This window comes from Suillus fuscotomentosus (assembly GCF_016647785.1).
Source record: "Suillus fuscotomentosus strain FC203 chromosome Unknown F5891scaffold_50, whole genome shotgun sequence".
Lineage (NCBI taxonomy): Eukaryota > Fungi > Basidiomycota > Agaricomycetes > Boletales > Suillaceae > Suillus > Suillus fuscotomentosus.
Window position 1 is genome coordinate 19,529 of NW_024539562.1, and position 20,856 is coordinate 40,384.

Here is a 20,856-nt window from a genome sequence, read left to right on the forward strand (position 1 = left end):
CCATCATCCACCGCGACAAGGATCGCTTGTTTCTTCTGCCATTTGATCAACGCTTGATGCACCTTTGAAGCGAGTTCTGTGAACCACTTCGTCGGAACACGGTTATACGAGGCTGCCAAATTCAGCCTCGTCGCTGTCACGAAGGCTGGTATTCCATCGACGTAGTCGTCTTCTTCTTTGAGATATTGCGCGTTGTCCCACGCGTTTGTGATGAGCACCCGCCATTTGTCCTTGATAGGACTGAAAGGAACTTCCTTGCCCGATGACTTCATGCGCCCGAAGATCACGAGAAGGTAGAATCCGACTTCCGAAAAACGCTCATGAGAGACAGCGTCAACTAGAGGAATGCACCGGTCGAGATGACCATTACGGGTCAGACGTTGATACCACTCGTTGTTCTTTGTGAGGACATAGAGGAGGTGGAGGTAGTGGTCGAGTGCTGCGTCGTGGATTGTCTTGTGGTCATTTGGATGCACAGCAGTTGAAAGAGCCTGGGAAAGCTCGCTCAGGAGTTGTGCGTCGACACCTTTCGATGCCGAGGCACTTGTCAGAGAAGCTAATTCTTCTCGAGCTTCAAAAACAGCTCTAAGCGCGGTATGACGGACTCGGGGAGGTCTGGTGGGCCCCATGCAGTGGATAAGCGACCTGATATAGGACTGTTGCTTGGTAGAGCTCCCTAGTCCACGCATGGCGCTCAGTGCAAGCAAAGCATCGCCTTCTGTTTCACTATCTTTGACATGGCCTGCATCACCCTCTGTTTCATCGTCCATGTCGTGCTCTGCGTCATCCGCCAGGTAATCCACAAGCCAATCAAATTCTTCACAGCTAGGCTCCCTGTCGTCGCTGTGACGCCAACGCAGATCACCATTCCAAATCAAGTGTTCATCGTCCGGACGTGAAAATTGTTCGTCCACTCCATGGACAACCAGTGTTCTGAGAGCAGTGCGTGTATCGGCACGATGCTTCATTTCATCGTCTTCTTTCTCCGAATCCTTGAGTTTATCGTAGGCAGCCCGTCCAGCCATAAACGCATCGCGAATGAAGTGACTTCGCATTCCCTGAAATTCATCATTCCAATGGAACTTCAGAAAATGCTCCTTGATTTTCACCGACTGGACGCAAAGATGGGCCATGGCTTTGCCAAACTTTATATATAGTTCCTTGTCCTGACACGCCACGAAATGGTCATGCAAACGTGCGAAGGTTGCTGAAGCATCATGCTTCCGGGGCCATTGCACGGAAGGTAAGATGGCAGCCGCGGTCTCGATAATGTCCGGGTTTGTTGATATCTCTAGTATCCATCGGATGGCGGACGATTTGCCGAATAAGTTAAAAGTGAATGGAGTTTTGTCGGGACGGAATTTTCGGTAGATGGTAACCAATAGCTCCGAGGTTGGCGTCTGGAAAGGACTGTCCGGACGCAAGACCGATACGAGGACAGTGCCGACATAGAACAGAATACCGAAAGCTGTAACGCAGATAATGATGCTGGATATTGTGGTTTGCAGGACCCATATGCGGGCGCTTAGCGAGAGGCCGAAGAGCAGGAGCGAAATCTGGAGCAGCACTAGGAACATCCGTAAAAAGACCTGCAGGCGAAAATACTCTACTCCGTCTAGCTTCACCTGCCTCTCTATGCCGCGCTCTTCAATAGTTCGTCCTTCTCGAACTACCTTGTAAGAGTTTAGCCATTGTTTTCCCAAGACAGCTCCGAACGCAGCCAAGACGCTAAATGCGAGGCTAGCGTAGGAAAGCGATTGCATCCAGACCGTCGAAGGGACAAATCCCGTAGATGAGGAAAGAGTGCTGATGTCAGGTACGGAATTTGAGCCGTCAACAGTTACCTTGATGAGATACAGGAGAAGGGCATTGGTAGTGTCTCCTGGATTAGGCTGCGACCCGACGAGGAAGGTAGAGTTGACAGCTGAGAATAGACCAGCCTAATACTCCAATGAGACTTGCATCGAGAGACGTAGAAAGAAACGCACAAAAGTCAGAATAATGCCCATGTCGTCATCGGCCTGCTCGAGGAAATCGTTGTCGTACTCAGTCGAAACTCTCTTGTATGTCGCCCAAAACTTTGAGTTGTCATCCTTTCCACGTTCTTTTGCGATCGTTGATCCTTTAAGGACTTCGAGAACGTGCTCCAGCGTGTCTGACCTTTGAGAAAATAGTGAGACGTCAAGCGTAGCGTGGTGATGCGTTGACATTCACATCTTATTAAGGCTTCCTTCGATGGACACCGCAGGATTCTCCTTCGTGTCGTTTGGCTTGATACTATTGTCCGGGGTCTGCTCCAGGGTGTTTGACCTTTAAAACAATATAGTTAGGCGTCACCTTGGCCGCGCTGGTTGGTCAATATTTACACATTCTTAGCCGGGCCTCCGCGCTCCTCGTTCGCATTGTTCGGCTTGAGTTCAGTCTGGATCTCCTCTAGGGTGCTTGACCTTTGAGACAATAGAGTCAGACGTCAATTATACCACACTGATTGATTGACATTCACATATTTGCAACAAGGTCAGCCTCGATCGCATTCCTGTGTGTGCATGAGTATCATGGACAACTGAGTCTAGCTTGCTACTTACTCATTAGTCTGTGGGTCGGCACCGACAGGTGGGGGACTGGGTCGTGGTGATGCGCTTGCCATGTTTGAGCTAGGGTAACATAGAAAAGTAGGAGGGGGGAAATGGTGGAAATATATAGTCGGGGCTCTGCACTGCATCTAGATAGCATGTTCTTATCAGACGCCAAAGCCTTGTGACCGGTTGAGCCGGTACACAAAGTGTCACTGAATCAAGCCCCTGAGACATACGTTTGAATTCTACCGCGGGGCTCATTTTGAGGAACCAGCTTACCACATGCTAGCTAGAGAGAGCGCTGAAGTTTTAGATCAGCGACTGAAGGAAATGAGGGAAAAAATTGTAACCGGCAGTATGTGACTCCGACTTCCGTAGCCACTGCTAGCGTCAATTTTGACAATGAAGCATGATCTTAATAACGCCTGTATATATGGTTGATGGCCCTGGCATAGTGGGTAATCGTTGAGGCAGAACCATCTGTGCTATCCCGGTCTCCCGAAGTATGAGAATGAACGCGCGGTTCTCCATCAATATACAGGCCAATGTTAGTATGGAAAATGACGGTTAGGTACGTACACAAGGAGGGAGGTAGAAAGATTCTTCAGAAACGCACGGACGATGCTTCGCTATCGAAATAATTTTCGATAATATAATCTACAGAGGTTCAGAGCTGTGATCAGATTCGAGGGTTCGATTCACCCCCGCCGTTTGAGGTAGCTCGGATGCGTGTAGTATGAAGCCTCGCGGTGGTTCATAGTCACGAACTCAATGAGTTTCGCAACGTTTGCATTTACAATCTGCTGCTTGTCTGTGCAAAACATCCTCGCACGACGACACACTGTGACGATGCTGACTACGTTTGTATCGTGTCACCACTGTGACTCATCCAGATTGTTGTCGAGATCGAGGGCGGCTTAGTTGGTGGTGCACTGTGCCAATGCGGCACTCTCCGAACGTCTCTGGCACTGTCGGATTTACACTGGGCCCGAGTTATGCATGGCCTCAGGTACTCAGGTTGCAGCGTATTACTTCTTGAACCGAATAAGGCGTCCACGGCAGGAGGAATCAATGACCATCTATGGGAAACCGATTCCCGGTGAAAATCTGTGCGAGAAACATCCGGAAGTGTTGCCTGTTCTACTAGTAGGTGCGAGGTGGGCCGACTCGTGACCAGGAGAGAGTTGAACGTTGAAGCTTAGTAAGCCTTGAAGGTGGTATGTACTAAAACACCCTCGGCATTCACCGAGGACATCCATCCTGCCACTTGTCATGCACTGCCCATGAAAGCGCCCTCGCACGATCTCGACAACAAATTTAGACGAATACACGGACAGGTCTGCAAATACGCAGTAGATGGCCAATGCAAAAGTTGCTAATCCATGCAATTGGGAAACGAGTGCGAAGAGTATAGAATTCACGTGAAGTTTGCGCGAAGTGTATGCGTTTGCACGCGCGCTACGCCCACAAGTTTAAAAATGCTCATCATTTGTTGTTATCAACTAGATCTACACGATCTGGCGCTTTCCATGACACTCTCACACGTTCTGACATACCCCTACATCAACGTCGCAATTGCTACGCATAGGTCATGTCTCGATTGACATGCTTCGGTCAATGATACATCCCGGCGCCGGATGATCTAGATCTGAGGTCCCACATGATATCAAGTTCTGCAGGTCTCTTCTAGTAAAAATACTATGTGCCTGTCAAATTATTTCTGTATTATGTGATGATAATCTTTGAACGTTAGCAGGATGTACATCTATGATACGCTCTCCACTCAGGAAATCGTCCCAGCCTCGCTCTCCTCCTAGCATCTTCCATGCTTTCGTCATCACCATCGTCCTCTCTTCCTCCGATGCTCTCCCTCCGGTCTTAGCTCTATGTCACTAATCCTCATTCTAGTGTTCTCCGTCGGTGAAAATACAACAGTCTGGGGGCACGGCTCAATCTGTCATCAGACAAGGTTTCACGTTCAGAGTCTGTATTGTCTAGACTCAATAGTAGTTGGTACGAGAGGCCAGCGTGGCATGATGCAAGCGTTGAGTGCGCCAGGTGTGGGCAGTATATGAAAGTATTGTCTTTCGATTTACCCCTTGCTCATTGTCGTCTTTTGCCCAGAGAGAATTCAGGTCGAAAAAGTACTCGTCAAGTGACAAGCCGATCCAAAGAGAGGCAGCCATTTTGACATGCAGGTTTTTATATGCTGTCGCAATGCACCTGCTCATACGCTTCCTCGAATTGCAGGCTTACGAGGGCGAAGACGCACAATATACAGAGTCTTCCAATGTCTACGTGTCACATGATAAATTTCATTTCATCTGTTTTTTCTGCAACGGTTGTACATATTCACTCTGTACTCAACCTGTGATTTTAACACTTGAACGGAAATCTGACTACTATTGACTGTGTGGTTCAAATCGATTTGCTATGGATAAATGCTTCGTTGGATCTAAGTGACACTCAGCACTTAACACGACTGTGGTGCTCAAACGTTAGTCGCCTACTTCTTGATAGACAAGACAGAACTACGATTACAATGAATACAAGATAAGTAAAAAAATGGCCTTTCTGTGAGTAAATCTCATCTATCTCATGGACCCACTAATCTAACCACGGGAATGTGGGTGACAAATGCGAAACAGTAAGTACGTCACTACGATGTTATCTGTCAGTCCAAAGGTCCACCTTCCCTTTACAGGGCCTTCTGGTCCTCGGTCATACGACATAAATCGTCGTACAAGCCCTGCATAGAGGATAACGCAGCGTCCATGGTAGCCTGAGCTACACCATCATCCGCAAGGATCGCTTGTCTCTCCGAATCCCTCAAATCGACCAAAGTCATACGAACATCTGCAGCGAGACCTTTGAACCACTCCTTCGGAACACAATCATCCGAGACTGTCAAATTCAGCCTCGTCGCTGTCACGAAGGCTGGTATTTCATCGACATAGCCATCTTCCCCTACAAGATATTTTGCCGAGTTCCATGGGTTCTTGAGGAGTAGCCGCCATCTTTCCTCGGCAGGACTGAAAGGAAAATCCTTGCCCAAGGACGCAATGCGCCCAAAGATCACTAGAAGGCAGAATCCGACATCCGTATGGCCCTTTTGAGACACTCCGTCAACTAGGGAAATACACCGTTCGAGATGGCCATCACGGGTCAGACGTCGACACCACTCGTCGTTCTTTGTCAAAGCGTAGATGAGGCGGATGTAGCAATAGTCTCGATTTTCGTGGGAAGAGCCGTCGGGTCCAGTGTCGTAGGTTGTCTGGTCGTCCTTTGGACGCACAGCAGTTAAAATAGCAGTCAGGAGTTGTGCGTCGGCACCTAGACGCACGGCAGCTAGAAGAGCCTTGGAAAGCTCATCCAGGAGTTGTCCGTCAACACCCTGTGGCATTGAGGCATCGGTTATAAAAGCTAGTGCTTCTCGAGCTTCAAAAACAGCTCTAAGCGCGGCGTGTCGGACACGGGGGGATGTGGTGGAGTGCAAACAACGGATAAGGGAGCTGATGTAGGACTGTTGCTTGGTAGAGCTCCCTAATCCCTGCATGGCGCTCAGCGCAAGCAAAGCGTCGCCTTCTGTTTCATCGTCTGTGTTTGTGTCGCTCGCCAGGTAATCAACGAGCCAATCAAACTCTTCGTAGCTATTTTCATCCCCATCGCCGTGATACCAGCACAGATCACCGGACCAAATCAACTCTTCATCATCAGGACGTGAAAGCCCCAAGGATTGTCCATGGACAAGCATCGTCCTGAGAGCGGTGCGTGTATCGGCCCGATACTTCAGTATATCGTTTGGTAAGAGTGAATTCTTCGACTGATAGTAGGCACCCTGTCCAGCAATGAATGCATCACGGATGAAACGACTTCGGGTTGACTTGAATTTATTATCATCCCAACGAAACAACAAATGTTTCTTCTTGATTTTCACCGACTGGATGCAAAGATGGGCCATGGCCTTGCCATACTTTACATATAGCTCGTCCCTGTCACGACACGCCACGAAACTCTCACGTAAACGGACGAAGGCTGCTGAAGCGTCAAGGTTCGGCGACCACGGCACGGAAGGTACCATTGCAGCCGCAGCCTCGACAATGGATGGGTCTGTCGACGTCTCTAGTATCCAGCGTATGGCTGACGATATGGCGAACGTAGAAGGATATAAATGTCTTTTTGGTAGAATTTTCTTGCAGAGCGCCCGAATCATATCTGTCCCCGGTGTCTGAAAAGGACTATTGGGCCACCACACTGACACGAGGATGGTGCCTGCATAGGAAAGAGCGATAAGAGTTGCACTGGTTGCCATGAATCCGAATGTTGGCACGGAGTCTGCCCACGTCTTGAGGCATAGTGAGATGCTGAAGAGCACAAGTGCAATCTGGAGGAGCACAAGGAATACCTGCAACAAAGGGCGCAGCTGGAAACGAACCAGCCCGTCTAGTTTCATCTGCCTCCGCATCCCACTCTCTTCTGAAGTTCCTCCCTTTTCCCGAGCTGCCTCGTATGAATTGAGACATTGCTTTCCCAAAACACCTCCAAATGCAGCGATGACACTGAGCGCTAGACTCATATAGGCAAGAGTTTGTATCCAGACAGTTGAAGAGGAATATCCCGTAGACGATGAAAGATTGCTTATATCACGTGAGGCACTTGACCCGTTAATAGTGATTTCTATGAGCTGCACCAAGAGGGCATTGGTAGTGTCTGTCGGGTCGGGCTGCATTCCGATGACGAAAGTGGCGATGACGGTCGAGAGTAGACCAGCCTGATTCATCCATGAGATTTGCGTCAATAAATATAGAAACGAACACACAAAAGTCAGGATAACGGTTATATCGTTGTGCGCCCGGTTGAGGAAGTCATCATCGTACTCATTCGAAATCTTCTTATATTTCGCCCAGAACTTTGACTTGGCATCTTTTCCGTGCTCTCCTGCAATAGTAGATTCTCGAAGGACTTCGAGAATCTGCCCCAGCGTGTCTGACCTGTGACAAGATATAGTTAGATGTCAAGTGAACCGTGCTGATGAATTGACATTCACATATTCATAGCAAGGCTTCCTTCAATGAACACCGCAGGATTCTCCGTCGCGCTATTCGGTCCGGCCCCATTGTTCAGTGTCTTCATGGTGTATGACCTTTAAGACAATATAGTTAGACATCAAATGTACCGTGCTTATTGGTTGATGATTACATATCCTCGACTAGGCTTCCACGGTCCTCGTTCACATTATTCGGTCTGAGTTCATCCCGGATCTGCTCTAGGGTACTTGCCCTTTCAGACAATAGAGTCAGACGTCAATTATACCATGCTGATTGGTTGAAATTTACATATTCGTAACAAGGTCAGCCTCGATCGTATTCCTGTGTGTTCATGGGTGTTATGGACAACTGAGTCTAGCTTGCTACTTACTCGTTGGTCAGAAGGTCGGTAGCGACAGGTATGGGACTGGGCCGTGATGATGCGCTTGCCATAATTTGGGCTGGGGAGACACAGAAAAAAGTAGGGAGGAAGAAGTGTTGGAAATATATAGCTGGGGCTCTGCACGGTATCCGAAAAGTACATTCTTATCGGACGCCAAGGTGTAGTTGGTTGCGCCGGCGCCCAAGGTGACACAGAATCAAGTCCCTGAGATAGGCGTTTGAAATTTGCCGAGACGCTCATCCTGAGGAGTCAGCTTACCACACCATTCTAGATTCCCAATGGCGCGCAGAAGCACTCGATTAGTGAATGGATGGAGAAATGATAACCGGAGGTATATGACTCAGACCTACCTAGTCGCGGGGCTGGCGCCAATTTTGACACCGAAGCATGCTTTTATCTAGCGCCAAATCTTGTGGTGCCATATACGGCGGATGGTCCCGGGGAAGTGAGACGAGGTCCTACAGAAAAAGTATCTTGATGAGCGCGCGGTTCGCCATCAATGTACAAGTTAGTGCTAGTTACTACAGGGAAAGGTCAGGGACATACGCAAGGAGGAAAGTAGAGAGATAGTACATGCACGAAATGATTTTCGATAGCCACAAATACAATTTACAAATATTTGGAGCCGCAACCAGACTGGAGGGTTCGATCCATCCCCACCATTCGTCGCTGAGGTAGCGATGCGTGTAGCACGAGCCTCGGTGATTTATACTAGTTATGAATCCAATGAGTTGGAAGTGAGTCGCTGTTGCCATCTAGCGAGTCGTATTTTGGGCGTTGGGTATCGGTGGACTGGACTCGTAACCACTCTGCCTGTGGGCGTTTCTTGAGATGTTGAGATTGAAAATTTGTAGTCACGGTGATTTCGTGGGTTCAGACTTGGATTTCGCCCGGATGAAGGGGCTCATCAGAGGACTTAATACTACTTATTAGTAACATTGATGTAATGATGTCTTCCTTACCAAGTAGTAGGGCACTTCCTGCGGCACTCTCGTAAAATATATGTTGCAGTAAATGATCAATGTCCTTGAAAAACTACTAGTATGATACGTTATCATTATTAATCCGCCTATTTCCGAGTGGGCGGCCGGCCATGACTAATTGCCCGTAACGGATGCATGTCTTTCACGATCCCGAAGCCAAGTCCTTGTGATGTGTTCCGTTTCTTGACCATATGAGTCAGCTCGTCGTGCAGACCCTGCACATTGGGTATTGCGGTATCAACTCTGGCACGAGCTACACCACCCTTCACAAGGGTCGCTTGTTTCTCCTGCAATTTGACCCAAACCTCGTGCACCTTTACAGCGCAATCTGCGAACCACCCCTTTGGAACACTATTATACGAGGCTTTCAAATTCATCCTCGTTGCTGTCACGAGGGCTGATATTCCATCGATGACGAGGTCATCCTCCATGTTATATTGCACTGTGGACCATGCGTGTGCGATGAGTGACCGCCACCTCTCTTCGGCAGGACTGAAGGGAAGATCCTTATGTGACGACTTGATGTGCCCGATGATCACAAGAAGGCAGAATCCGGAATACCAGCCACGCTGTTGGTGACTGACTCTGTCCACTAGAGAAATACACCGGCGGAGATGACCGTCACGGATCAGACGTTGATACCACTCGTCGTTCTTTATCAGAGCACGGATGAGGTCGAGGTAGCAAGTGTCTCTATGTTCGTGGAAAGAGGCGTCGGGTCCAGTGTCATGGACATTGTTATTTGGACGTACAGCAGTCAAAAGAGCGCAAGAAAGCTTATCCAGGAGTTGTGCGTCGACACCCTCTGGCATCAAGGCACTTGTCATCGAAGCTAGTGCTTCTCGAGCTTCAAAAACAGCTCTAAGTGCGGTGTGCCGGACTCGGGGAGGTTCGGTGGGGCCCATACAGCGGATAAGCGAGCTGATATAGGACTGTTGCTTGGTAGGGCTCCCTAGTCCCTGCATGGCGCTCAGCGCAAGCAAAGCGTCGCCTTTTGTTTTATCGTCTTTTGCATCGCCCTCCAGGTAATCGACGAGCCAGTCAAATTCTTCTTCTTCACAGCTGGGTTCACCCCCTGCACTGACATACCAGCGCAGATTACCCCACCAAATCAAGGCTTCATCATCCGGACGTGAAAGTTGTTTGTCCATTCCATGGACAAGCATTGTTCTGAGAGCAGTGCGCGTATCGGCCTGATGCTTCTTTTCATCATCTTTTTTCTCTGGACTCTTGAGCCGTTCGTAGGCAGCCCGTCCAGCCATGAACGCATCGCGAATGAAACGACTTTGGGTTCCCTGAAATTTATTATTCCATCGAAATTCCAGGAGTTCCTTCTTTATTTTCACCGGCTGAATGTAAAGATGTGCTATGGCCTTGCCATACTTCAAATATAGCTCTGCCTTATCCTCGCATGCCATGAAGTTATGGCGCAAACGTGCGAAGGCTGCTGAAGCATCAAGGTTGGGACGCCATTGCATGCGAGGTATAATCGCAGCTGCAGTCTCGACAATGTCCGGGTTTGTTGATGTCTCTAGAATCCAGCGAATGGCAGATGATTTGGCGAATACGTCAGACTTGGGAGTGAATTTGAATTTGTGTGGAAGAATTTTTTGGAAGATGGGTGCCAATCCTTCCGAGGCTGGTGTCTGGAAAGGACTGTCCAGACGCAACACCGACAGGAGGAAAGTGCCGACATAAAATAGAATACCGAAAGCTGTAACGCAGATGATGACGCTGGATATCGTGGTTTGCAAGACCCAAATGTGGGCGCTTAGCGAGAGGCAGAAGAGCACGAGTGACATCTGGAGTAGTATCAGGAATGTCTGCAAAATGGTCTGCAGGCGGAAATATTCTATTCCGTCTAGCTTCATCTGCCTCTCTATGCCGCGCTCTTCAAGAGTCTCTCCCTCTCGAGCTACCTTGTAAGAGTTTAGCCACTGTTTGCCCAAGACAGCTCCAAATGCGGCCAAGACGCTGAATGTGAGGCTAGCGTAGGAAAGCGATTGGATCCAGACGGTCGAGGAGGGAAATACTGTAGATGACGAAAGAGTGTTGATATCAGGTACGGAATTCGGGCCATTGATAGTTAGCTGGATTAGATACAGGAGAAGGACATTGGTGGTGTCTCCTGGATTAGGCTGCATTCCGATGATGAAAGTAGAGTTGACGGCTGAGAACAGACCAGCCTAATACTCCTGTGAGACTAGCATCGAGAGAAGTAGACAGAAACGCACAAAGGTCAGAATAATGCCCATATCATCATTTGCCCGCTCGAGGAAGTCGTCATCGTACTCAGTCGAAACTTTCTTGTATGTCGCCCAAAACTTTGAATCATCATCTTTTCCGCGTTCTTCCGCGATATTTGATCCTTTAAGGACTTCGAGAATGTGCCCCAGCGTGTCTGACCTGTGACAAAATATAGTCAGACGTCAAGTGTACGGTGCTGGTGAGTGATATTCACATATTCTTAGCAGGGCTTCCTTCGATGGATGCCGCAGGATTCTTGTTCGCATTATCCAAATTGATCTGGCCATTGTCCGGGGGCTGCTCCAGGGTGTCTGACCTTTGAAACAATATAGTTAGACGTCATGTTTGCTGTGCTGGTTGGTTATTATCTACATATTCTTAGCCGGGCCTCCACGTTCCTCATTCGCATTATTCAGCTTCAGTGCATCCCGGATCTCCTTCAGGGTGCTTGACCTTTGAGACAATATAGTTAGATGTCAAGTATACCATGCCGATTGGTTGATATTTACATATTCTGAAGAAGGTCGGAGGCTTGGATTCCATTCCTGTGTATTCATGGGTGTTATGGACAACTGAGTCTAGCTTGCTACTTACTCGTTGGTCGTAAGGTCGGTTGCGACAGGTGGGGGACTTGGTCGTGATAATGGGCTTGCCATGTTTTGAGCCGGGAGAAACATAACAAAGTACGCAGGGAGAAATGGTGGAAATATATAGCTGGGGCTCTGCACGGCATCCAAAATTACGTTCTTATCGGATGCCAAGGTGTAGATGGTTGCGCCGGCGCCCGGGGTGGCACAGAATCAAGTCCCTGAGACAGGCGTTTAAAATCTACCGAGATGTTCATCAAAGGGATGAGCTTACCATACTGTCCTTGATTCTCAAGAGCATGCAGAAACACTAGATCAGCAACTGGAGAAAGGAGAGAAATAGCCACCAGAAGTATATGACTTGGACTTGCTTAACCGTGCTGCAGGCGTCAATTTTGACAGTGAAACATGATCTGATCTGGCGCCAAAGCTTGCCATGCCATATACGGCTGATGGATCCAGGGCAGTGAAACAAGGTCCTACAAAAATTATCCCTGAGGCAGAACCATTCATGGGATGTTCCGAAGTATGATAATGAAGCGCGCGGTTCCCCGTCAACCATATGACGGTTAGGCACATGGAGGGAAGCAGAGGAATCTTCGAAAATGCACGTACGATGCTTCACTGTCGAAAGGACTTTCAACAGTCACGGTCATAATATAATTCAGACCTACAGCCAGACTCGTTGAACGTTTGAACTTCGAACCACCTCAACTCGGATGAATTGCTGCAATGATGGAGGTGCGCCATCTTTACAACCATTCATCTAGCACGAAACATATCGCAGTGGTTCATTTTCATGAATTCAATGAGTTAAATGAACGAGTCGCCAGCGTTGCTATGAGATGACGGGGTCAGTACTCACGGTCAGTAGCAAGCCAAATGTCAAATTAAAAGTTAGGTATACGCCAATATTATGTAATTTGTTGTCTTGGTTCAAAGTTGATGTCAAACACTATCACAAATCAAAGGTGAGATCTTGAGAGCTTGCAGTTGCGTCGGAAACCCGTCCGTACCCTAATCCTTCTTCACGCATCGCAGTCATGGTAAAATATTATGGATATCTCGTTAGCGATAGTTGGTTGAAGCAACGAGCCCTTGATGTGAGTCATCCACCCGCCAAGAAACCCGAAGACACAAGTGATATGATTCTCCTCGGATCGAGGGATGTTATGGCACGGACAGGTGTTCTTCCTTACACCAGCTTTCGTCGAGTGAAAACTCCCAAGGGCAAATACTTCTGGTGCATTGCATTCGCTTGTGACGATCCTTGGGAGCAGTTACCAACCCACATGCCACCGGAGGAAAAATACAATGCATTGAAGGAAGCGCTGGGGAGGGAAGGCCCGCCTCGCTGGTATCGGGCCATCTGAAACACACTGTCGGTTACCTTTCCACGTCACCAATAAAACAACTGATGCTTATTTCTCTTAGGCAAACCACACAAATCCCGTCGCATCGGCGTCGCCACACACCTTGCCAGATACCGTCCAAGCTATCGAATCACAGGACGTAGTGGTACATTGGCACACAGTTATTGTCTTCCTGTTATTCGCGTGTATCCATATATTGGCCTGAGGAAGAGCTAGGATGCCACGGATCCTCTAGTAGCTCACCGCTTTAATCGGTGCCCCTCATGTGTCGGTTGTATCGAGAAGATCGTTAGTGTTGCGAATTATTGAGGTTGTTGGATATCTGATTTTGTTCATTCTGTGCTGTCACATTGCAAACTCAACGTCTTGTTGTTGAGACAATCATTTGACACCTGATTATCTTAAGTGTCTCTCGACAATCGAAGCAGGAAATTTCACAACCGTTGTCTGTGCTGCGACCCAAATTCCGAGTGAGTGAAAAGCTGAGCAAGGGGGTTGCTCGTGGTGTGTATTCCGTTCCAGCCAGGCGTACCCACTCGGCAACTTTGTATGTGGACCATCTGTCCGCACACAACAGAATCGATATTTCACCGCTCTCATGGCGCAAGATGAAAAGGCCTCCTGTTTGAGAGATCTGCCACTCGCAATAATAGATGACACTGGATCAAAGTCCTCAGCTGCAATATAATCGCATACTTGGCACACAATAAGTGGGAGCTGAGAGCGCAGTGCGCAGCATGGTGGTAGAAAGTAATAGGCCATTGTTTTCCATTATTGTGCAAAGGCTTTGTACCTGATTACATAACATTTTTTATTGTCTCAACGTCCATTGTGTGATTGTCTTCCCACGTGGGAAGACAATAGTGAAGCGGAACTAAAGCCACAATTGAAACAACAAAAATGCGGGAATGGCAGACTGGCTTTCGACGTTTCTCTCCCTTATACCATTCAGACGATTGCAGAGGCGATTTTATCGCGTAGAACGACGATGAAGAACCATGATCCAACATCAGATCCTTCAATTCGGTCAACAATTCATTCAGCTTCTTCGTCGATACTTGATATCAAAAATGACTCCAATGTCTCTGAGACAACATCAATTCACGACATTCCTAACGGTCATTCAGCACCTGTTCCATCAACGAAGCTGCTGTTCTCATTCCTCACTCCGCGAAGGAAGCTGGTTCTTCTAACACCGGCCATTTTGTCTTCTGTCGCTACCGGCGCCATCGCTCCCCTTATGACTTATGCCGTTGGGCAGTCATTCAACGCCTTTGCCGCTTTCCCATTGACACCCAACCCACCGCAATCCGCCAAGGATGCGCTACTTCATGGTGTGGGCATTGCAGCAATTGAACTCATAGCACTCAGTATTAGCGCGCTCGTCATGAGTAGCATCACGAGTAGTTTGTGGATTTCTACTGGGGAGCACAATGTCGTGGAGCTTAGACGGCTCGTGTATCAGTCTGTTGTCAACAAGGAGATGTCATGGTTCGATCTCCGGATGGGGGTCGACGGGTCTGCACCTGCGGGCCAAGTGCAAGACACGTCCGAAGATTCCCCCATAGGCGCTGGCGGCCTCATGGCCAAGTTTGCTAGGTTAGCAATTCTTTTATCTGTCTGAGCGCTTAATTATGAGTGTCTTTTCATAAATCCAACAGAGAAACCGACGACGTACGCGCAGCCTCGTCACTGGCAGCAGGTCAGCTGCTTCAATATCTAACCACCACCATAACGAGCCTTGTGCTCGCATTCGTTTGGTCACCGCTCCTCACCCTTGTCATTCTCTCAGCCGCCCCCGCATTAATCATCATTCAGGCATTCTCTCAAGTTCTGGCGGGTCCTCTCCTTACTCGTGAGCGCACCTTTACTGCAAGTGCCGCTACCGTCGTCGAGCGTGCCGTGTCTGCAATCGCCACCATCAAAGCGTTCAACGCAGCTACACACGAGACTCGGGTACTTTCCCGTGTGCTCGGACGCGTAAGCGCAGCTGCGAATGGACTTGCAGGAATCTGGGGCCTCACATGTGGCTTGAGCCAGTTTGTCACAATGGCAATGTTTGTACAAGGATTCTGGTTCGGAGCTCACCTTGTTCGCGAAGGCAAGAACACACCTGGTCAAGTCATGAGCGTTTTCTGGGCATGCCTTATTGCAACGAGCAACCTCCAAATGGCCGTACCCCTTCTTATCACCTTCATGAAAGGCAAGGTCGCGGCTGCAGAACTCGCAGGTATGATCTCCGAAGCACATCAACCATCTCCAACGCGACGTTTACAAGAACTCCGGAAAATACAACCAAAGTCGTTTTACGGTGAACTGAGCCTGACTGGCGTGTGCTTCGCATATCCCGCACGACCGGACGTAAAGGTACTCCGCGATGTAACCATGTACCTCCCCGCACACGAGACAACATTTATTGTTGGATCAAGCGGTTCCGGAAAGTCCACCCTTGGTGCAATCTTGATGGGCGTTTACAATCCGGACTCTGGCTATGTTTGTCTGGACGAGCAGGATGTGCGATATATTGACGCCGCGTACGTGTCGGGCTGCATAGCCGGCGTAGCGCAGGGCGCATCGTCTGCACCTGTCTTCCCAGGAAGCCTTCACGAGAACGTGGCTCTTGGCGCAGTGGGAAAAGGCAAGCGATCGGAGGACGTTAGTAGAGCAGAAGTAGAAGAAGCGTGTAGAGTTGCGATGCTTGAGTCTTGGGTGGTTGGTTTAGACCAAGGCTACGATACCCTATTGAGCGGTACTGGTGCGGAAGGCATTCAGTTGAGTGGTGGACAGCGTCAGAGGCTCGCAATTGCGCGTGCGCGAATTCGTGACCCTGAGATATTGATTCTCGGTAAGTTTTGCATTTCTCTCTTGTTTATCTGGTCTCTTAGTTGTGTTGTTTTGTTTCAGATGAAGCAACATCTGCATTAGACCCCCCGACTCGCGCACTCATTTTGGCTGCTATTCGGAGATGGCGACAGGACCGCACGACAATCATCATTACGCATGATGTTGCTGCAATCGAAGAGACTGACTTTGTCTACGTCATGCGGGAGGGTTCCGTGGTCGAGCAAGGCTTTCGATCAGACCTCGAGCACGCAGATGATGAATTTGCTCGCATGCTTCGTACAGGCGGTCTTGCAGTTGAAGACGACCTTCCTGGGTACGATGCAGTCGCAGCGATCCTCGCAGGGGAGGAGGAAGAAGAAGAAGAGGAAGAGCTCCCAATTCACGAACGACACATGAGCATAGCCCCGACATTGGGCGGCATGCGCCCCGTCACGGCAACGCTTGGCAACTGGATGTTCGATGTTGTTGCGGAGCTTACGAAATCGAGTACAACACCACCACCTCTTCCTACAGCAGCAGAGAAAGACAAGGACTGGCGGATGAGTCGATTTATCCCCCCTAGTGCGTTACCCATAGAAGAAATAACGGAGTTCAAGGGTGGTGCAGCAGGGAGAGAACGGAGACCGAGCAGTATGTCGATCTTCATTCCCGAAGTCACGGTTCCCCCTCGCACATACGGCGGCCACCGTTTTAGCTTGCAGTTCACCCCTACCTCTCCGACATTTTCACGCCCGATCTTCTCTTTCCCGGAGCCGGTATGCATGGTCGAAGATGACGAGGAATTCGAGACTGAGAAGGAGACATTGAAGCGCACCGCCGAGGAAGCTGCGAACAGGAGAGAGCGCAGAGAGCGCAAGCATCATGGCGTCCTACAGAGTATCGTCGTGCCTTCGTCTGGAAATGAAGACACCCAAAACCAATCTAACCTTTCACCAGCCCCCGGCCTTTTCGCCCTTCTACGCTCTGTGTACCCCACCATTCCCACCAAGCCAATCGTTTTTGTCGGGCTCACCATCTGCTTGCTAAGCGGGGCGATGACGCCCATATTTTCATTCCTCCTTTCCAAACTCATTGTTCTGGTCTCGGCTGGTGGTTCAGATGCCAGCTTGATCAACTCCTACGGCGGTCTCGTCCTCGGAATTGCAGCCCTTGATGGGCTTCTTCTTGGTTCCAAATTCTTCTTTATGGAAACCTCCGCTATGCGTTGGGTCACTCACCTCCGCGACATCGCTTTCTCGCATGTTCTCAGTCAGGACAAGAGCTGGTTTGACCGTCCCGAGAATGGTGCAGCTAAGCTCACTCAAGTCATCGTGAAGGATGGCGATGACGCTCGTACATTGATTGCTGTCGTGGTAGGCCAGATTGTTGCTGTTGGCGCGATGATGATAGTTGGCCTCCTCTGGGCGATGGCTTGGGGGTGGCAATTGACATTCGTTGGGCTCGCTATTGGGCCTGTGTTTGTTGGAGTCATGGGTCTTCAGACTAACCTTGTGGCAAAATGCGAGGTACGCAATAAGCGGGCTCGTGAGGAGGTTGCCAGGGTGTACTACGAAGTAAGTTTTTGTCATTGCCTGATGTTTCTCGTTCTTATTTGTTATGTAGTCTGTTCTCAACGTCCGTGGCATCCGTGCTATGTCTCTTGAGCCTGTTCTTCAGGCTCAGTTCGACAAGGCTGCCTCACAGTGCCTTTCCACTGGGGTCCGCGGCGCTTTCGTCGAGGGGTGCTCTTATGGTGTCGCCAGCGCTCTCATCTACTTAGCAGAGGCCCTTCTTTTCTACGTTGGCGCTGTGCTGATCGCCAGAGGCACGTACACGTACCTCCAGATGTGTCAAGTCCTCAACCTCGTCGTCTTCACCGTCTCCATCGGCTCCCAACTCATGTCCTTTACTCAAAAGATTGCCAAGTCCGTTCTGGCCACGCACGATTTGCACGAGCTCATCAAGCTAGACACGACGAGCTCCGAGTCTCAGGGTATCCTCCGTCCGAGGATCGAGGGCGATCTTATCTTCAACAATGTATCATTCTCTTACCCCACCAACCCTGATGTCTCTGTCTTGAATAAGATGTCGATGCGCATTGCAGATGGAGAGTGTGTAGCGATTGTAGGTGCTTCTGGATGTGGCAAGTCAACCATTGCGTCGCTCCTCCAACGCCTCTACGAGCCTACTTCGGGCACCATTTCGGTGGGCCTCAATGAACTTCGTGCAACGGATATCAACTATCTTCGCGACCATGTTGCCGTCGTCAGCCAAACCCCCAACCTCTTCGACGCCAGCATTCGAGAAAACATTGCCTACGGACGAGTCGGCGAGGACAATGGAATGAGCGACGCAGACGTCGAGCGCGCTGCTCGTGCAGCGAACGTCCACGAATTTGTAATGTCATTACCACAGGGTTATGACACACTCATCGGCGAGAACGCGTCTCTCATCTCAGGTGGACAAGCGCAACGTTTGCAAGTCGCACGCGCACTCGCACGACCTGCCAAGATTTTAATTTTGGACGAGTGTACTTCAGCGCTCGATCCTGCCAACCAGACGGCTGTCCTGGAGACAATACGAGCTGCGAAGGTTGGGCGGACTACTATCATGGTGACACACAAGGTTCCCGTGATGAAGATGTGCGACCGTATTCTTGTCGTCGAGGATGGCCAGGTGCGCGAGCAAGGCACGTATGAGAGTCTCGTGGAGGGCAAAGGCCTCTTCGCCAGACTTGCGAATGGTGGGGAATGGGTTAGCGAGTAAAGGCTCGCTAGCTGCTGTATTTGTTTCTTTTTACCATTGCATTCTCTTGTGTTCTAACGGCTATGATAACTTACTGCCGTGATAGCTATATCTTCGACCTTCACTGTATTTTTTTGTTTGTTCTCTCTTTATCTGCTTTATTGACTGGGCACAAATGACATTTCACGACTACGCATTTGTAGTACTACCACAATCATTTATTTACTCATCTGTACTGTAGTTATTATCAAAGGATTTACATGTTGTACAGTACATTGGCTAGCTACGTTGCAATAGAGTGAAGCTACCGTAGCGATTCTGACCTGTTCTGAAATTTCCAAATCGAATGATATGTAATTCCCCTTCATGTCTTCCTCATCTGTCACGAATTCCTCCGCAGCAGATGAAACTCTGCGCGCTCAAATTTTCCAGAGACTACACCCTCGCGTTTATCTCGAAAGGTTCATTGCCGAGAAAATCAGGCCAGATGGACGGACGTTCGATGAGTGGCGCAACGTTTCTGTGAATGTCGGTACGTGATCTATCTAACTTTTGGTGCTTACGCCATGATGTGCTTGCTGCAGGATCGATATCAACGGCTGATGGCTCTGCTCTTGTGCGTATGGGAGACACCACGATTGTTTGTGGCGTCAAGGCGGAAATCGCAGAGCCCGAGCTCGATCACCCTGAACAAGGTTTTTTAGGTGATTCTTCCACTCCTTCCTTCTACACACAACAGCAGGAGCTGATTGGTTCGAAATTTGCGTAGTACCCAACATCGATTTGCCTGCAATCTGTTCTCCAAAATTCAAACCAGGTCCTCCGACAGAAGAAGCTCAAGTTCTTTCTGATAGACTAAACGAAGCTCTTGTCGCGTAGGTCGTCGCGCTATGTGTTTGTTTGGCTTTGAACTCTTGTCTTTTCTTCTTTCCTGACACAGCTCAGGCGTGCTTTCATTATCCTCGTTGTGCATCCACCCCGGAAAAGCTGTTTGGACGCTCTATGTGGACTGCACATGTATAAATTATGATGGGAATGCGTTTGACGCGGCACTGCTAGCCATGTTGGGTGCCCTCAGAAGTAGTGAGTTCAACGTGTTGGAGGCATGCCACATCATTGATGACATGAACTAGCTACGCTGCCTAAAGCCACCTACAACGAAGAAACTGGGCGCACGACGTGTTCGCGGAAAACTCGATCGCCGGTACAATTGACTCGAAATTTTGCTTCGTCGTCTTTTGGAGTGTTAGACACGTACGTTCTCTTCTCGCTCTTTCAAAGTTATGCACTGATCTTCTACTCCTAGATCGCACGTTCTCTCAGATCCCACTGCATTCGAAGAGCCCCTGATGGACGTCACGCTGACGGTTATCGTAGATGACCGAGGAGAGCTTATCAGTACTACTGAATCAGGCGGCGCAATCTCGGAAGAGACGTTGTTGCGGTGTATTAATAGAGCGAAAGAAAGAGCTTTGCAGCTCAAAGACTGATGGTACACGAGTCCGTGTGGAGACAGTTGTGAGTGAAGAATTTGACTCTTATTGGCGTAGCCCTGCCATGATATATGAGGCGACAGTACCTTCACGACAGGAGGGCACCATCGATCGTCACGGATGTATAGTCGTTCCGTTACCGACGTCCTCGTGTGTTTTCGAACATCCGAACTTCGTCGCCGCCGATCTCAGCACTACCGTATATGGTGGTACAGTAGTTGTCAACGATTTTCTCGCAATAAATCACGCTGGATTTATCATCAATTATTATTACATTCTCCCGCTTTTTACTATTAGCATCTGCCGCGGACGGGCAGGCATGGTTTGGTGTGAGTATACATTATCGTAACGGCGATCATAGTGATAGTTGATCCACGCGGTCCACCACGATTCTGACCTCATCATCAAATTTTCCGTGGCCCGAGTAGTAACGACGGTTGTTCAAGCCATCAGGGTTGGCTTAATACACAGGAATGACTGTCGGTTTTGCTTTGGGAGACTGGCCCCTTGACAATTCATTCGTGATGAGTCTGCCCAGATCTTGACTCAAATGCTCTCCCGCGCTGCGTCGGCGTAGGGATTCAGTGTCGGACAAAGGA

At 49.2% G+C, this 20,856-nt stretch overlaps 6 protein-coding genes across 6 annotated transcripts; 2 read left to right on the top strand and 4 right to left on the bottom strand.

Annotated features, from left to right (window-relative positions):
• Positions 1–1,688: 1,688 nt before the first annotated feature.
• F5891DRAFT_957845 (uncharacterized protein) lies at positions 1,689–2,210 on the bottom strand (the record flags this gene model as incomplete). The annotated part of the gene is made up of 2 exons (XM_041375516.1): positions 1,689–1,940; positions 1,989–2,210. Coding segments are annotated over 2 exons (474 nt in total), but the record flags the coding sequence as incomplete, so codon positions are not given.
• Positions 2,211–5,068: 2,858 nt separating this feature from the next.
• On the bottom strand, positions 5,069–8,206 carry F5891DRAFT_561524 (uncharacterized protein). The gene is made up of 6 exons (XM_041372268.1): positions 7,995–8,206; positions 7,913–7,945; positions 7,776–7,856; positions 7,624–7,719; positions 7,396–7,567; positions 5,069–7,347 (listed from the first exon to the last, which is right to left on the bottom strand). Exons 1-6 carry the CDS (start codon positions 8,054–8,056, stop codon positions 5,275–5,277), a joined length of 2,517 nt encoding a protein of 838 aa, XP_041222526.1. The 5' UTR covers positions 8,057–8,206; the 3' UTR covers positions 5,069–5,274.
• A 923-nt stretch (positions 8,207–9,129) lies between these two features.
• F5891DRAFT_1050876 (uncharacterized protein) lies at positions 9,130–9,968 on the bottom strand (the record flags this gene model as incomplete). The annotated part of the gene is made up of 2 exons (XM_041362467.1): positions 9,130–9,648; positions 9,742–9,968. A coding segment is annotated over one exon (519 nt), but the record flags the coding sequence as incomplete, so codon positions are not given.
• A 955-nt stretch (positions 9,969–10,923) lies between these two features.
• F5891DRAFT_935056 (uncharacterized protein) lies at positions 10,924–11,331 on the bottom strand (the record flags this gene model as incomplete). The annotated part of the gene is made up of 2 exons (XM_041374036.1): positions 10,924–11,175; positions 11,224–11,331. Coding segments are annotated over 2 exons (360 nt in total), but the record flags the coding sequence as incomplete, so codon positions are not given.
• Positions 11,332–14,055: 2,724 nt separating this feature from the next.
• F5891DRAFT_1113471 (P-loop containing nucleoside triphosphate hydrolase protein) lies at positions 14,056–19,132 on the top strand. Its single transcript, XM_041363754.1, has 4 exons — positions 14,056–14,795; positions 14,858–16,041; positions 16,101–17,593; positions 17,643–19,132. The coding sequence occupies exons 1-4, from the start codon at positions 14,185–14,187 to the stop codon at positions 18,783–18,785; spliced, it is 4,431 nt and encodes a 1,476-aa protein (XP_041222529.1). The 5' UTR covers positions 14,056–14,184; the 3' UTR covers positions 18,786–19,132.
• F5891DRAFT_1149872 (ribosomal protein S5 domain 2-type protein) lies at positions 19,131–20,568 on the top strand (the record flags this gene model as incomplete). The annotated part of the gene is made up of 6 exons (XM_041365111.1): positions 19,131–19,296; positions 19,349–19,468; positions 19,534–19,639; positions 19,705–19,847; positions 19,898–20,018; positions 20,071–20,568. 6 exons carry the CDS (start codon positions 19,131–19,133, stop codon positions 20,252–20,254), a joined length of 840 nt encoding a protein of 279 aa, XP_041222530.1. The 3' UTR covers positions 20,255–20,568.
• Positions 20,569–20,856: the final 288 nt, after the last annotated feature.

Bases quoted from the DNA above. Each gene is read 5' to 3' on its own strand.
- F5891DRAFT_1113471 (XM_041363754.1), top strand. From the start codon at position 14,185: ATGAAGAACCATGATCCAACATCAGATCCTTCAATTCGGTCAACAATT. The intron at 14,796-14,857 runs GTTAGCAATTCT...TAAATCCAACAG, and splicing joins CTCATGGCCAAGTTTGCTAG to AGAAACCGACGACGTACGCG. The intron at 17,594-17,642 runs GTAAGTTTTTGT...TTTGTTATGTAG, and splicing joins TTGCCAGGGTGTACTACGAA to TCTGTTCTCAACGTCCGTGG.
- F5891DRAFT_561524 (XM_041372268.1), bottom strand. From the start codon at position 8,056: ATGGCAAGCGCATCATCACGGCCCAGTCCCATACCTGTCGCTACCGAC. The intron at 7,720-7,775 runs GTAATCATCAAC...ATTGTCTTAAAG, and splicing joins GGAAGCCTAGTCGAGGATAT to GTCATACACCATGAAGACAC. The intron at 7,568-7,623 runs GTGAATGTCAAT...ATCTTGTCACAG, and splicing joins GGAAGCCTTGCTATGAATAT to GTCAGACACGCTGGGGCAGA.